This window comes from Cephus cinctus, unplaced genomic scaffold (assembly GCF_000341935.2).
Source record: "Cephus cinctus unplaced genomic scaffold, Ccin1 Ccin1_scaffold0818, whole genome shotgun sequence".
Lineage (NCBI taxonomy): Eukaryota > Metazoa > Arthropoda > Insecta > Hymenoptera > Cephidae > Cephus > Cephus cinctus.
This window is the reverse complement of record NW_014333412.1, coordinates 6,461-8,089: the sequence shown is the minus strand read 5'-3', so window position 1 is coordinate 8,089 and position 1,629 is coordinate 6,461. Positions and strand designations below refer to the sequence as shown.

General features: G+C 40.6%; 1 protein-coding gene across 1 annotated transcript; it reads right to left on the bottom strand.

Annotated features, from left to right (window-relative positions):
* Positions 1–688: 688 nt before the first annotated feature.
* On the bottom strand, positions 689–1,351 carry LOC107270779. The gene has a single exon (XM_015746104.1). The coding sequence runs from the start codon at positions 1,349–1,351 to the stop codon at positions 689–691; it is 663 nt and encodes a 220-aa protein (XP_015601590.1).
* Positions 1,352–1,629: the final 278 nt, after the last annotated feature.

Sequence of the window (1,629 nt, the reverse complement as noted above, 5' to 3'; positions counted from 1 at the left end):
CTGCCCTGTACACGTAGTTATTACTGTATTACTACGAAAGATCTGATGTGGGAAGTTCTGTTCCGCTATTATAGGTCGCATGATGGAAGCCTGACATCCTGTATCTATCAACAGTTTCATGTATGGCTCTGCAATTTCTATATATGGTAATGAGTTGCTGAGTACTGTATTAATTTCTATTCGTTTGGTTTTTGTCATTGGTCCTCGAGAAAATCCTGGCTTGCGGGTGCTTCAGTTTGTTCAGCACTTGTTTCGGTCGAGAACTGCATGTTCTCTGAATATTCTTCGCAGCCCTGAAATGTCTCCGTTTCTGGATAATAGTAATTATCTTGTTCTTGATATTTTATATTTGTGAGTTTTTCGATTATGAAATCAGGGGGTCCAGCAGCTCTGAAGGTCTTATTTCCAGGAGCGTAATGTCGAGCATTCTGTTCGAAAGGCGAGAATGGTTTCTGATTTATTGTTGATGGTATTTTGGAAACTCCTGACATAGGTGTAACTGGTTTTTGCGGTTTATTGCTATCGAGCGCGAATGCATTAATGGGCTTCCCAAATACCTGTGAGTTAGTGGGGAATCTTTGCGGTGCCCTAGGTATAGGCTGTACGTTAATAGGCTGTGATGGGAAGTTCGTAGCTCGCGATTGTCCGTACGTTGGTGCATACATGTTTGGTTGGTATTGCGCGGTATTTACAGGATTCCAAAATGACGGCTGTTATTTACATGTGGCTTTCCTTGTATTGGTCGGGGTGGTAAAATTGGTTTTCTATACGTCTGTGTATTAACTCCTCGCAGGCTACTAATCTGTTTCTCGTGAATCAGATATTCTGTGATTATATTCGCGGCTTCATTCAACGTTGTCGGTTTGCCAAGTCTTAGCTCTAGTTCTGATGGTGCGTTTGATTTCAATATCATGATCGCCATGCTTTCTGCATAACCTCTTGCCACATCTTTCATTATCCCCATTAAAGGATCTGTTTGTATCTTAAGGTCTATTCTAGCCTTCAATTTCCTGATTCTATTAAGGAAACTCAACATGTCTTCATTATGTTGTCTTCGTGTTAATTGGAATTCGTTTGTCAATATTTCGCGGTTTGTCCTATCTCCGAATTGTTCCGTAAGAGCGGTTCTTAGTTCGGACCAATTTCTCAAGTCTGGTCGACTTCTAACAAAATCTCTAGCTTTCTCTAATAATTTGCTTTTTATCGTAAAATATACGTATTCATTTAAGCTTTGATCCCTAGTAGCTCCATATCGGCTGTGGTACTGATCCATCTCGATAACGAAAGTATCTAGTTCTTCTGCTTTACCACTGAATGTTCCTATCATTCTACCTATTTCCTTAGCTGCCATTATGGTGCCTGTGTTATCTATTTATAGTGGGTTAGCCATGTTAGCTATGTGTGTACTTCACGTCAGTTAACAAAGGATTCGTGAGGTTAAAGGATGTATTGCTCAATGACTGACCTTATGCCTTTCAGTGCGTAGTCCTCCACTCAGCTTCCTTTCAGTTTCCTGAGTTTGTAGATTCTTCTGAATTAATAGTTGACACTAAGGGATTCCTCAAGGATGGTCACGATGCTTTCCGTAGAATCTCTTCAGTGTCCTACCGACTGCGCCAATTAAGTTGT

What these genes read in the sequence shown, in the direction of transcription:
- LOC107270779 (XM_015746104.1), bottom strand. Translation starts at nt 1,351, where the DNA reads ATGGCAGCTAAGGAAATAGGTAGAATGATAGGAACATTCAGTGGTAAA.